Here is an 11,568-nt window from a genome sequence, read left to right as displayed (position 1 = left end):
CCTTCTCCATAATTGGTAATGGATTAACTGCACCCTTTAATTTTCCCTTCAAGGTCACATAGAGAAAAGGATAAAAATGAATCTGAAATAAATAAAAAATGAACGAATTAATATAAAAAATGATCAAAATCGATAAATACAGAAAAATTCTAAGCACAGTCAATAAATAAGGGAACTAATTACAAGCGTAAATAAGAAATATAATTTAAAAACTCAATTAAAACAAATATCAATTTCTCACATTTGGTCAAGTAATTATTACTTACATTTATTTCTAATGTAATTAATGGTAAAGTAATGGTAGATTAGTTTCTCAAGTAGTTTACTCTTTTCAGTATTTCTGACAGCTTCAGCTTTACTATATCAGAAATAACATTTTACATTAAATCAAAAATAACTAAACAGTTCTTATGTTACAGTTGATTGGAGTTGAATGACTTGCTTAATTGATTAGATGTTAATTGCAGGTTAATATAATCTCAATTTTAAAATATTAAAAGTTGTTCGGTTCACTTTCCAAGAAAAATTGTGAAACATCCGATGGTTCTAGCTTTTCAAATGTGGGAAGTTTGAGCTTTTCCGAAACTTAAATTATAGAACATCATTAGAAGTTTTAGACTTTTTGTCGAGCAAAATGGCAAAAAGAAGACATATCTTGGATCCAGGAAGTTGAGATGGTCCATACTTACTTTTTTCATTGTGTTTTATATACTTGATCGCATTAAGTAAACATTCAAAACAGAAGAAATTAGAGGCAAAGTCTGTGGCACACAGGTTTATTTAACAATATGGTATATAAGTACGAAATGAGCCATTTGAACCAATTTGTACAGTTCAGGAAATTCAGGAGAATTTCTGTAGACCGAGGGAGAGACAAAGCAATTATTTAAACATTTGCAAGACAAACACTGGGCCCAAGCCAGTAAAAGAACATTCCGGCACCTGTGAACATTAACAAGCTTCGATGCAGGTTTCTCTTACACCTGCCTTCTGTGTTTGGGTGTGTGCAATAGTGCCTAGATCTATACAAATGTGTTAATCTCCCATAGACTCTGCAAACAGGAAAGAAATTAAGGCTTTCCCAAAGGCAGTCCTTTTGTAAAATGGCATATTAGAATAAATTAGCCAGGGAACAGAGAAACTGAGCAAGAGGTGAAACCTGGCAAAAAATTCCCAGACAAATAATTTTACAGTCTTCTCAACACAAATATGATATTAATTTGAAAAGGTACAAAATAAAAAAAATGAATAATAAAATGAAATATTTTTTGTTTTGAGAAGTTTTGTTAAAAAAGTCAATACCAGAGCATAACAAATGAAAAACAAATTAAAACAACACATAGACCAGTGCAAATAATTGCATGCCTGGTCTGAACCAAAAATATATTCTTTGTGTCTTTGTTGTCTTCTTTTCAACAGCAATTATTAATTCACTCTGTGTGTTGGAAGAAAAAGCAGTCCCTTGGTGTAAGGAAAGTTCACAGTCTGTAGGCCTCATATGACTCATTTGTTGAATTTCATTTAGCTTTTTACATCAGCAAGTACAAAAATGTCTCAGCTGAAAACAGAACAAGGCCTTTTTTCTGTCACAAAATGCTACAATCCTTCAACAAATTTTTCCAGCGTGTCTCCCGTCGTGTCACCCACCATACCCATGTCATTACTCAAACCCCCTCTGTTTGGTGTGTTAAGTTGTGGGAGCATGGCACTCTGCTCCGGTGTCCCCATATGTCCCTGCTCCATGGAGCCTGACATGGGGCCTCCGAGGCTGGGGTGGGGAGAGCTGGAGTGAAGGGCGCCATGCTGAGGTGAGGGCTGAGGCTGTATCCGTGGGGAGGGACTGGAATGCGGGGGCTGTTGCGAAGGCGGGCGAGGGGATTGCACTGGGGCAGGGGAGCGTACTTGATTTCCCAGGGTGTTTGCCATAGTCTGGCCAGGTAAGTGAGCTCCACCCTGGGCTTGGCCTTGGAGCATGTGGGGTTGTGGACTCATCGAGTTAGCCTGGGCGGGAGAGCCCATCTGCTGCTTTAACATCTGCTGCTGCTGCTGCTGCTGCTGCTGAAGAATGCGCTGCTGAAGGAGGTTCTGAGCCCCATCCATCCCCATGCCAGGTTGTCCCATTTGGGATGCCGGAGGGAGCTGTCCCATGGGCCCCCCACCTCCTTGCATAACCATTTGCTGCTGCATTCGGAGCTGGGAGTAGCTTGCTGGCCCTGGCTGCTGCTGAGGGAACTGACCATGACCCTGAGGCATGCCTCCCTGCTGCTGCTGTGCCTGCTGCTGCTGCTGCTGCTGCTGCTGTTGCATCTGCTGCAGCCTGAGCAGCTGCTGTCGGCGGTACATTTGGGGATTACCATTTTGAGCAGCACTCATCATCTGGCCTTGAGGGCCTATGGTTGCCATGCCCTGGGGCCCTGCCTGCTGAGGAGGCTGCTGCTGTGGTGCCATACCTGGCCTCTGCACCTGGTTTGCCATGGCTGCCATTGCCTGCATTCCTGCCTGGGACATAGCCTGAGGGTTCTGCTGTTGCCCCTGCTGCTGTGGCTGGTTGGCCTGGTACTTGGCTGTCCTCTGTTTAATGAAGGCAGCCATAAGTTGGGGGTTCGACTTGAGGATGTTGAGGACCTGCTGTTGCTGCTGGGGGGAGCTGGGAGATTTGAGGGTGCGCAGTAGGTCCTGCAGGGCACTTGGAGCAATGTTACTAGGTATTCCCCGTGGCATGTTTTGTTGCTGTGGTGTCATGCCTTGCTGTGAGGGCCCCTGGGGAGACATGACCCCAGGCATTTGGAGACTCTGTTGCTGGGGCATCATGGGCCTCTGCATGAGCTGGCCTGGCTGTGGCATCGGGGGTCCCTGAGTCTGCTGAGGGGCCATGGGGCCTTGTTGAGGAGGGACCTGCGGCTGATGACCCTGGGGATTCTGCATGGGATTCTGCATTCCTGGACCCCACTGGCCTTGCTGCATAGGCTGCATTACCTGCGGGCCACGTGGCCCCTGCATCATCTGCATCTGGCTCTGCATGGGCCCCATCATTCGTGGGTGGTTCATAGGCATCCCATTAATCGCATAATTCTGCTGCTGCTGCTGCTGCTGCTGCTGCTGCTGCTGCTGCTGTTGTTGTTGTTGCTGATGTTGCTTCGCATTGGCTACCATCTTAATCTGTCTTGCCACCTTCAGGGCTGCCAGCAGTGGCTGCTGCTGCTGCTGTTGCTGCTGTGGTGGTGGCTGAGGCTGAGGCTGCTGTTGGTGTGGCATGTTAGACAGAGGTGACTGCTGCTGATGTAGGGGGGATGACTGAGGCCCTGGTTTGCCCTGTGGCCCAGGTGTTGGGGGCTGGCTGCTGCGGCCATTGTTGGGGAAGCCTTGGGGTATATTGACAGGGTTGGCCGGCTGCTGTTGTTGTTGTTGGGGCTGATTGGGCATGGGCTGGGGGGTCTGGGGTGTATTAGGCTGCTGCAAAGTGTTGGGGGTGTCAGGGGCAGCTGAGGTAGGTGGAGATGGCATGGGCATACCCCTTCCAGCCATGGTAGCCATTCTGCGACGCATCATTTGAGCCTGCTGGAGCCTATGCTGCAGCTGCTGCTGGCGGAGTTTGTGCTTGATGTTGAGACAGAAGGGAACAGGACACTTGTTCTCCTGACAGTGCTTGGCGTGATAACAACATAAAGCTATTAGCTGCTTGCAAACAGGGCAGCCACCATTGGTCTTGCGTTTGCAGCCCTTGGTGTGTTGAACAACCCTCTTCATCTTCTGGCATGAAGGCAGGGAGCAGTTGGCATTGCGGCACTGGCAGGCGTGGACCAGGGACTGGATGCAGCGCTGGATGCTGAGACGTCGGCTCTCCTGAGGGCTCTTGGAGGCCTCTCCACCTTGACCGTTGCTGTCGTCGTCCAAACCCAAGCCCCACTTCACCATCTGGTGCTCATGGCCCTTAGCGTTGTAGCAGTTGATGCATAGGTCGTAGTCCTGATGACGGGTAAGAAAGACAACATTAAGATTAAGTTGAGACTTGAGTTAAACTCAAATATGATAAAGTTAAGGATATCAAAATATATCTGTAAAGTGCCATGGTTTCTTACCTCGCAGACAGTACAATGCCAACGAGTCTCCACATGGTGCTTGCACTCGTTGCAGGTGTAAACAAAGCGGTCCTGGCCCTGGTTGTGCAGCTCTACCAACATGCACATCGTGCTCCATTTGCACCTTCTCAGTGAGCTAAACTCCCAGTGCTTGTCCCTGGCCAAAGTCAGAAAGGCATCACGGCCATCCATCAGGTCACAGGTCAAAACAGGGTCGGGGTCCATGATGGGTGGAAGGGTGTTAATGACTGGCCCGGCATGGAGGTGGATAACAAAAAACACCTGGTAGTATATAACAAGGGGAAATGTGGTGGTTAGTTGTAAAGTGTGCGGTAACAAATTCAAACTCTGTCATTCCGATGTAGACGTTTTTTTTATTGCACTGTTGTGTGCTCAAGTATCGTGAACCAACCCATGTCAACCCATCGGCTTGGCTTAAAGTGTTACAAGAAAAAAATAGTTGCTCTAATGTTGAAATGTCATTTTTAATTATGAGGAATGGACTGCAGATTAATCTGTTGAAGCTGAAAAGTTTCCCACCTCCTTATGCTTCTCCATCGTGGCGTAGAGCTTCTGGGACAGATCATTGGCTACATTCGGCATCCCAGGCTTTTTCTTATTGGCTCGGCTGACGCTGCTCTTGTTTTTGTTGGTTTTCTTGTTATTCTTCTTTTTGGCATTCTTGCTGTCAGCCTGGGCTCCCTTGAAATAGATAAACATCAACGTTCAGAACAACAGAGATTGCACAACAAGCGTATGAGGTTATGCAATTACGCTCCCAGAGCGACTCCAGAAAGCTCTTATAAAATAAGGACTTGAGGATAATAAAAACAGGGGTGAAATATATGCCCAAGCAGCAGGCTGTTGGTTTTGGCATAACAAGAGTGTTCCTTTTAAAAAAAACATTTCAAAATGCTTAATCCACGCATCCATTTTACAAACCTCTGGCGCCTCAGAAGAAGCTGTGTTTTCCTCCTTCTTCCGCTCCTCCTCCTCCTGCTCCAGCTCCTTGATGCTCTCCTCCAGTACATTAGGCCAGAAGTCACCCTCAAAGTACGGCAGCTCATAGGCACTCGTCAGCCTGTCTTCTGTTGCCTGCTTGAAAATGTCCTAAACACAGATAAAGAAAAAGTCGTTAAGAATCTGTTGAAAGTTTTAAATTCAACTTGATAAAACTTTAAGTGTAGGTTCATTTTTTTGGCCATTTTAGGAGATGATTTGACACTGATGTGAAGATGTGTAGTGTAACACAGGAAATGTGGATTAAGAGGGTAGGGGCATGACATGAAGCAAACAGTCCTGCTCCCTCACTACGCGGCTATCTGGCCACCCTAATTAATAATACTTTACACCAGGAGCTCCCAACATTTTTGACAACACGGACCAGACTGTAACTATAATATTTCTGACGGGCTGGTGGGTGGGCAGGTTGATACACACTTGATGGCAATCTACTATTGCATTTGCATCCCCAGTGGTGATGAAACCGTATTTAAAGAAGCTGTCGTCATATTTTCGATTGAATTTTCCTTTTTTTTTTTTTTTTTTTAACTTCTTAGTGTTCCCCCCCTGCTATCTTTCTGGGTTTTCACAGCCCGGTACTAAACGACACAAGACCCAGAACCGGTCTGCGGCCCGGTGGTTGGGAACCCCTGCTTTACACAATCAACATCCACTGGTCTAATAAAGTAGTTTCATTTTTAAGTTGAATTCACATGTTCATCCTATAATAACTACATGCACGGACAGTTAACTAAAACCAGAATCCCCAAGTAGTCAAGTTGCATTTTACATCTACGCATGTGTTCGACACAGAATGTCAATGGACGGGGACTTACTTTTCAACATATTTGAAAAATACATCAACATAATAGGGCACAAGTAGGCCTACTTTAAACAGAAGAGGTCCCACCTCAATCATTTACATGAGGGAAATGAGGACAGAAAATGCCTGGGATTTTCAGCAGGCCCTTCTCACAAGGGGTACAGTGAGGAGAGATTTTCAACAAATCAGTTGTGGATGGCGTTTTTTTAGGACATATAAAAACAGAACTAAAACTGGGTTTTTATTTTAGAAATAAGTTGCGTTTCGCTTTTAATGTAAGAAAGCGACTTGTTGCTGCTACTTTTTTTTTTATCCGTGTTAGACTACGGTGATCTTCAATATATACCTCTGCTCAGTGTCTTCATATGGTTGACACAGATTACCATGCTTCCTTGAGGTTCATTACAAAACTATAAAGCGCTCTCCGGATCTCTTTATGCTTTTCCCAAATGTCTGTACAGAAATTGGAAAAATGGCTTTTGTGTATTCTGCGAATGCCACATGGAATACATTGACTTGAAACTCAATGAATTAATCTTGTTAAATACAAAATGAAAGAACTACAGGTGGACTCTTTAGGATGTCGGTGTTTTTAATTTACCTGGTTGCAAAACTGACTGCTAGAATGTGTTCTTTAAATGTTTTCCTTTTTTCTATCTGTAACTATGTGTTTTTATTATGTTGCCTTGTCCTGGTTAAATAGAGGCTATAATAATAATAATAATGAGCATTTAAATTTCCTCTGTGCATTGCTGAGATAATGCATTATTGAGAAGGGGACGTGAGCTCACGGTGACCATGACTTTGACCAGCAAAGAGTAATCAGAGCAGTCATTTTTGAGTACAAGCGGACATTTGTGCCAAAGGTGAAGATATTCTCTCGGGCGTTCCTGAGATCTTGCATTCACAAGACGGGACAGACGCATGGACTAACGAACAAAGCAAAAACATAAAGCTTGCAGCTAAGCTGTTGCTGGCACAGGGGCATAAAAAGCCGGCTACACAAAGCTGACAACAACAGTAATTATAAAGATAACACAGTATGCATAATTATATGTCAAAACAATTTGATAATCAGCGTAACATTTTAATATCTGCTGTAGAGTATTACTCATCAAATTAATACCGAAACCTTGTTGCATTTAACTGTGAAAATAAAAGAGACAGTGCATCTCAATGTGTCTGCAAAGATGTCATCATTTTCAGACCTTGTAGTCGTGCAAGATCCTCTCAGCGAAAGCCTTGTCCAGCATCTTTCTGTACCACTCTTGGAGCCTCTTGGGCTTGGGGATCTTCTGGTCAAGAGGGTGGCAGTGGAAAATGTAGTCGTCTCCTTCACTGGGTGGGCAGGCCCAGATGTGACCCGTCACGTACCTGAGGGTCAAGAGTCAAGAGTTACCGGCCACCGAGCACTTGCAGGAATCAGCTGAAACGGTGTAAAGTGCTACTCTGTGTAAAATCTACTTTCAAACTCACCCCAGTTTCTTCACATACTCCAGGTAGCCTATTAAGATCTCATGGTACACTGCAGTCCTTAGCAAACGTGGTTTGAAGAAGTGAATACTGTCGAGGTATGATATGTAAACCCGTCTGCAAAGAAAGATTGAAAATGTAATACAATTCATTCAAAATAAACTCATCATTTGCATGTCTTTGCTGTAGTTGTACCTTGTATTTGGAAAGGGGCAATCAGAGCCGTATTCCTGGACGTGCATGCCGAAGAAACAAACGTCCACCCCGTCTATTTCCTCGAATGCAAAAAGTGCTTTGGTTCTGTAAGGGAAGCCCTCCACCATCTCGCCTGAGTCCACAAACCTGTTAAAACAGAGAGGCACCATCTTTATGAGGAATGCTTTTAAGCACATTTATATCACAACATTTTATTTGTCATTCAGGCTGGGGCATCCTGGGAGTTTTAGATGCTGAATGAAGTATCGCAATGTCCCTGGTTCTAGTCCAGCTGGGCACTTAAGTTGCTGGACCAGCTTCAGTCATGTTTTAAGATGTTTTTTCTGCAAAATATGTTTAATTACCTTGTAAAAATCCTTCCAAGACATCTCCTCCTTCTCCCTCATTAAAACTTCCTGAATCTGCATAGGCCCCGCCCACTATGTGCTACGTTTCTCCTTTCGTACAATTACAGCTGAAAACAAAACACGTCCCTGCCATCGTTTAGTGGCAACTTGTTGAAACTTAGCTAGCTTGAAATGTAGTAATTAGTAGTAGTAACGTTAACGTTAGTAGTCAGTTTGCTCGCGCATCGCCAAAGCGGTTGCCATAGGTTACAAATAATGATATGCATAGCGTCACCCCGTCCATTAACGGGATTGGCTCCTTAGGTTTGTGACGTCTCAAACCTGCCAATCTGAAAACGTGTTGTTCAGCCTGTCCTTGGTACACTGCAGTTTAAAAGCAGACAGGCCCAGCCATGGAGATGGCTGCTGATGTTGTCCCTGATATGTCTTGTAGCACATGAAGAACACCACATGGAGATGTTTACACTTGATTTTCACTGGAGGGGGGCTTTAAAAACTTTTCTTAAATAACACTTAAATAAGCTTCAACCTCTCTTCTACTTTGTTTCCAGCTGGTAAACTTACCAGTATTGAGATCTACTTTATTTTTTTTGTTGTTGAGACAATTCATCAGCAGGTGAGAACCTTACCTAGACTTCATGCCAGGTTTTATCTCCACAGTTTTGTCAGAGCTGGCCACCACTCGCACAAACACTTCACCAGCCTCTGGGTGGTTCTGCCTTTTCAAGTACTTGTTAACTCTGTCCTCAATATACGTCCCCAATCTTGTAGACTGCAACCCTGTGAAAACGAACAAAACACAAATTTAACATGAATTCAAGATTAAAACAGAGTTTAAAGTAATAATATAAGATTTTCATGTAAATAAATGTCTGTTAAGTCTCTATCTATCGCCAAGTGAGGTAACACAATGGTGATTGAGCCTATGGCGCACTGATGAACGCCTTTGCATTTGCAGTATTACAGGCTGGGTGTCTGTGGCGACTTTTGTGGATAAAATCACAAGCGGCGCCCAGTTAGTGACGCATTTTCCATCAGCCAGCAGTGGTTGGTCTGCCAGAGAGGGTAGGCGGAGCTAAGCGGCTGCTTTTCCGGTCTCTGCAAGTGTTGCGAGTAAACAGTAATCTACTATGGCTGAACAAACAAAGAAAAGATGGATGACTACAGATACAACTTCAAAAATAAGTGAAAATCCAAAGAAAAAGAAACAAACTCGACGCTCAGATGAAGCAAACAGTCTAAAAAGGAAAGTGACCGTCAGCGAGGAAAATCAAGAGTTACAACTGGAGCCGACCGTGGACGTCACACATGCAGCACTGTCTGGATATCTGGGAAGTGTGCTCCCACAATTACTGTTTATCGCCATAGGTGCCAGAGAGAAAGAAACTGAGATCTTCGAGATTTAAAAAAATGAATAAAGGACATTTCAATTTCATTAAATGTTACTGTTTAACAAACTAGGTGGAACTTACTTTTGGCTGCGAACTTGTTCTCTTTTCTTGTTTTGCCAGACTTCTTCAGACAGTTATCACAGATGAAGCTAGAAGAAATAGGATAAAACTATAGTTTAGTGTCAGCATACAGTAACTCAGCTAATACCTTTTGATAACACTGTTAAGGTCAAACATGGACTGTGCATGCTTAAATAGATGGATAACCATAGTGAGACTTACCCTGATGGCCATATGACGTCATAGTGCAGGACGCAGATCTGATGCATCTTTCGTCCGCAGTCTTTACATTCAACGAACCTGCAAGAGAAAACGTTTGCTTCTTCTATAGTGTCTTTGGATAGAAGTACTGGAGAAGCATCACTGTATCAACTTAATGAGAGTCAAACTCTGTTCAGGTAGTACTCACGGTTCAGAGTCCAACATGTCATTTTTCTTCTTTTCAAACTGCTCTTTTGATATCATACTGCACAAAAAAAGAGATGAAGACACAACTGAGTTAATTTGGCTCCTGTGATTGAAACAGCCTGTTCAAAAAGGACAAGCACCAAAGGGAAGAGGGCTAAATTATCTTGGAAGATGATCATCAGGTGGGGTTCATCCACCCGGGCCTGGTAACTTACGTCTGTGGCTGTGCCGGGTCGTCCCCCAGGGTCACACTGTTGCCCTGGATCTCGTTGAAGCACTTTTCACAGTAGTGATACCTGTCGGCAACAAGGCCATATTTGGGTGAACTGCAGCCAGCACACACAGTAGCAGAATAGGCAAACGGGAGTACAGGCGGCAGAATGCAGAGTAAATGGAGGCAACAAAGGAATGGGCAGTTGACACGCAGAAGGTACACAAACACACACACAGGCAGAAGGACAGGTTAGTCACACATGAAATGATCATGATCCAGCCACTCTCATTCAAACTGGAACGGAGATAATGTTAACAATTGTAAATGAATGGCAGCAACAAATTAATGTTGAAACAGAAACTACATAGACCGTAAAATTCGGTGTACAAGCCGCACTGTTAATACTTTTTTTCCCCCATCTAAAAAGTTGGCTGCGTCCTACATACCGCTGCGACCAATATACCAGTATAAAATGCAGAGAGAGGTATGTTAGTGTGTTACGGTATTTGACCCAGACAGTGGCGCTATCCGGTTGTTAAGTGGTGACATCACACCTCCGCATTAAACTGTTACCGGGTCAAGCCGCAACAACGTCTCCTATTTACAATATGCCACAGTGCTGTTGTCTTCGCCGTTTTAAGCTTGATTGTTGCTAACGCGTCGTCACAGACATGCGCTGTCGTGATCGCCATTGCAGCCGCCACCCTCACAACAATTAAAGTCGAGGTGAAATGAAAAATGTAATTTTAATCCTTTTAGATCACATCCCCGGTAATTTTGTGCATCTATTTGACAATATAGGCCAAAAAAAATACAGAAAATCCATTTCTTCGTATTCTTATATCAAAATCCTATCATTTTTTCTTTCTGTAAACAAAAAAAAATCCTGTGCCCTTACGTAGGCTAGCACCAAACAATTTCAACCAATCAATCTGCAACATTTAGCCGCAGAGCACCAAGAACGTTCGGTCAGTTAGCTAGCTACTGCGCTGTGGAGAACGTCTGTCTACGCCCACTTCTCAACGAGACGTGAACGTCCTGTTTCACTCGGAAATACGTCACGATACGGAAGCTAGATACTCTCGAAATGCCATTTCAGCTCGACTTTAACGTTACCGTAGGCTGCCAGCTACCGCTAGCTACAGCACCAGGAGCTAGCAGGATTGCAAACTCGACATGGCGAACACAGATGGTAGGCTGTAATTTGTTTTGAATGTGTTTTAAATGAAAATAAATTGAAATAGTGTTGAAATGACTTGTATACACGTTTTTATTAATAAAAACTCTGGGATATTTTGGTGCGACTTATATTCTGGATTTTACGGTATATTGACACAAACCATTTACATGCTGGATTATGATACTTCCCAAAAAGACTAGGCATTACATGCGTTATGACCTGATGAAGGAATAACATGGACATGCCAGGGGAGACAGAATGAGTGGTTATGAAAATATAAATCTACAGATCTTTTCGGAAAACTGCTAAATGCCTAAAGTTCAGGCATTTAGATCAGTTTGGTCGAATGATAAAACCTGATTTAACACTTCTCTT

At 43.8% G+C, this 11,568-nt stretch overlaps 1 protein-coding gene across 3 annotated transcripts in view; it reads right to left on the bottom strand.

Annotated features, from left to right (window-relative positions):
- Positions 1 to 760: 760 nt before the first annotated feature.
- crebbpb (CREB binding protein b) overlaps positions 761 to 11,568 on the bottom strand; it is a 38,361-nt gene continuing 27,553 nt past the window's right edge. For all 3 annotated transcript variants that reach the window (XM_069674168.1, XM_069674169.1, XM_069674171.1), the window contains exons 20-31: positions 10,015 to 10,095; positions 9,801 to 9,857; positions 9,614 to 9,691; positions 9,413 to 9,480; positions 8,570 to 8,720; positions 7,573 to 7,719; positions 7,381 to 7,494; positions 7,113 to 7,278; positions 5,022 to 5,189; positions 4,620 to 4,781; positions 4,080 to 4,361; positions 761 to 3,966 (exon numbers count right to left, since the gene is read on the bottom strand). In XM_069674168.1, the coding sequence (XP_069530269.1) occupies positions 1,597 to 3,966; positions 4,080 to 4,361; positions 4,620 to 4,781; positions 5,022 to 5,189; positions 7,113 to 7,278; positions 7,381 to 7,494; positions 7,573 to 7,719; positions 8,570 to 8,720; positions 9,413 to 9,480; positions 9,614 to 9,691; positions 9,801 to 9,857; positions 10,015 to 10,095 (3,844 nt within the window). In that variant the 3' untranslated portion in view covers positions 761 to 1,596. The remainder of the gene's footprint in view (positions 3,967 to 4,079; positions 4,362 to 4,619; positions 4,782 to 5,021; positions 5,190 to 7,112; positions 7,279 to 7,380; positions 7,495 to 7,572; positions 7,720 to 8,569; positions 8,721 to 9,412; positions 9,481 to 9,613; positions 9,692 to 9,800; positions 9,858 to 10,014; positions 10,096 to 11,568) is intronic.

This window comes from Semicossyphus pulcher, unplaced genomic scaffold (genome assembly GCF_022749685.1).
Source record: "Semicossyphus pulcher isolate SPU_LCO1_2020_fin unplaced genomic scaffold, fSemPul1.0.p SCAF_23, whole genome shotgun sequence".
Taxonomy (NCBI): Eukaryota; Metazoa; Chordata; class Actinopteri; order Labriformes; family Labridae; genus Semicossyphus; species Semicossyphus pulcher.
Note: the sequence above shows the minus strand (reverse complement) of the source record. Positions and strands in the feature narration are given on the sequence as shown.